General features: G+C 42.5%; 1 protein-coding gene across 1 annotated transcript in view; it reads right to left on the bottom strand.

Annotated features, from left to right (window-relative positions):
• The window catches only part of LOC139664049 (IQ motif and SEC7 domain-containing protein 1-like), a 34,250-nt gene that overhangs the window by 27,473 nt on the left and 4,277 nt on the right, over positions 1–2,500 (bottom strand). Inside the window, exon 3 of the mRNA XM_071542860.1 lies at positions 1,228–1,395. Coding sequence (XP_071398961.1) covers positions 1,228–1,395 — 168 coding nt within the window. The remainder of the gene's footprint in view (positions 1–1,227; positions 1,396–2,500) is intronic.

The following is a 2,500-nucleotide window of genomic DNA, read 5'->3' as shown; positions in this document are numbered from 1 at the left end:
AGTAAAATTAGTAAATTAGTAAATTACACATTAGTTAACTGTTAATTAAGGGTTAGTTAATGCTTATTAAGCATTAACTAACCCTTAACTTAGTGACCCTTATTGTAAAGTTATTGTAAATAGTACCGAAAAGAGCTATATAAATAAAGTTACTATTATTATTATTATTATTATAACAGTAGTATTGAACGTTTTTAACCTGGAGGGGTGTGTGTGTCTGTGTGTGTGTGTGTGTGTGTGTGTGTGGAGGGCCAGTTAGGACTAAAACAGTACAGTAATATTATTTTAAGTAGTTGTAATAGCTGTAGTTGCAGAGGTAACTGTTTATCCTGGAGGCAATCCTGGAGGCAACTTCAGCAATGTTTGTTTAATTGCCTGTATGTCACGCACAATATCAGATTTTCAGAATGATGCATGTCGCTGCTCCTTCTGCCATTTTTAAACTTGCACTGATTTGCCTACAATGTTTGTTTATTTGTTGGATTTTGCTGAAACTTGTGAATGATGCATCTCACTGCTGCATTCACAGGTTCAAAATGACGCTGCATCATTTGCACCACTGATCTGATTTGGACAAAAGTTGGTGAAGTGACACATCAGACCGCTGCATTCAGCTTTCAGAATGACAGTTTGCAGCAGTCCAGTACCTTCTTGTCCTGGAGGTCAGTAGAGAGCTCATAGCTGTCAGGTAGAGCCTCTCAGTACTAGTACAGTCTAGTAGTATTAGTAGTATTGGTAGTATTTGCAGTAGTATTGGTAGTACCTTCTTGTCAAGGTCAAGGTCAAGGTCAAGGTAGATTGGCTTGTCCTGGAGGTCAGTAGAGAGCTCATAGCTGTCAGATAGAGCCTCTCAGTACTAGTACAGTCTAGTAGTATTGGTAGTATCTGCAGTAGTATTGGTAGTACCTTCTTGTCCTGGAGGTCAGTAGAGAGCTCATAGCTGTCAGATAGAGCCTCTCAGTATTAGTACAGTCTAGTAGTATTGGTAGTATCTGCAGTAGTATTGGTAGTACCTTCTTGTCCTAGAGGTCAGTAGAGAGCTCATAGCTGCCAGATAGAGCCTCTCAGTATTAGTACAGTCTAGTAGTATTGGTAGTATTTGCAGTAGTATTGGTAGTACCTTCTTGTCCTGGAGGTCAGTAGAGAGCTCATAGCTGTCAGATAGAGCCTCTCAGTATTAGTACAGTCTAGTAGTATTGGTAGTATCTGCAGTAGTATTGGTAGTACCTTCTTGTCCTGGAGGTCAGTAGAGAGCTCATAGCTGTCAGATAGAGCCTTGCAGCGTTTGCTCTCCTCCTCCTCCTGCTTGCGGAGCGCCAGGCTGGCCGGCTGGTGGCGGCTGCGCTGGGCCCAGGCCAGGCTGGCCGGGCTGGGGGGCGAGACGGGCGAGCCGGCCTGCGAGAAGCCCGACCCGCACAGAGGCAGCTGAGGGGGGGGGGGGGGAGGGGGTGGGGGGGAGAGGGGAAACCGGCTTTACCTTTGATCTGTTCAGGAGAGGCTGACTCAGCATGTTCTGCCCCAGCAACACCTTGCAGCTTCACATTCACACACTTATACTTTCTATTTTATTTCTGTTTCTTTCAGTGTTTTCCTGGTGGACACTGGGAGCTGTGAGTGTGAGAGTGTGTGAAAAGCTCTTAGGGGCCAAAGTGTGTGCATGTCTCTGTGTGTGTGTGTGTGTGTGTGTGTGTGTGCGTGTGTGTGTGTATGTCAGTCACACTTGCCAACCTCGACAGTCCAAAAATAGGGAGATTTTGGAAACCAAAAAGCAGGGAGTCTGGTGGTCGTTCCCCAGCAAATGTTAAGATTCAGAGACTTAAGTTCCTGCATTCTGCTGACTGTTTATGTTTAAGCAAAATAACAGCAGGAGGGAAACCGCTTGTAATGCAGAAAGTAAGAAAATGTATTCAAGGTTAACATTGCAAAAAATTGCGTTAGAAAGCTGTGGAACATTTATCTCTGGCTCACTGCTCACTTGGCAGCTTGCTTAGTGTTTTGGCCAATTTGGAAGCTCTTCCTTGTTTTCCACCGTTTAACTTTTTACGTATAAAATAATGAAAAAATATAGTACAAAAACTATATCTATTGCTTGTGTCTGAATATTTTACTGGATGCCACTTTACTGCTTCTGTTTTGTTTCTGTCTGTCTGCTATTTGCACCGCACCAACTTACCGAGCTAAATTCCTCGTATGTGCATGTGTACGATAATAAATCTAAATCTGAAACTCTATCTGCATCTCTTAATTTCTTTTTGAAAAGTTATTTTATTCAAACAATAGGAATCATTTGTCAAGCATCATTTCATTTTGTATTCCACATAGAAATCGACTCGACAAACCATTTCCCTTCACAACTTTCAGTGAGAAATTCGTCCTTCCACATTTTTCTTTTCCTTTGAACTCTCCAGTTCTTCTACGTAACCATGGAGACAACAATTTTGGTGCGATGTATTTTGTTGACTGTTCAGAAACAGCGGTGACTTGAGTTACCGTTTTTAAC

The sequence above is a fragment of the Centroberyx affinis genome, unplaced genomic scaffold (assembly GCF_046629955.1).
Source record: "Centroberyx affinis isolate AG114_WGS23_722 - 3 ecotype Tasmania unplaced genomic scaffold, CSIRO-AGI_Caff_v1 ptg004195l_1, whole genome shotgun sequence".
Classification (NCBI taxonomy): domain Eukaryota; kingdom Metazoa; phylum Chordata; class Actinopteri; order Beryciformes; family Berycidae; genus Centroberyx; species Centroberyx affinis.
Note: the sequence above shows the minus strand (reverse complement) of the source record. Positions and strands in the feature narration are given on the sequence as shown.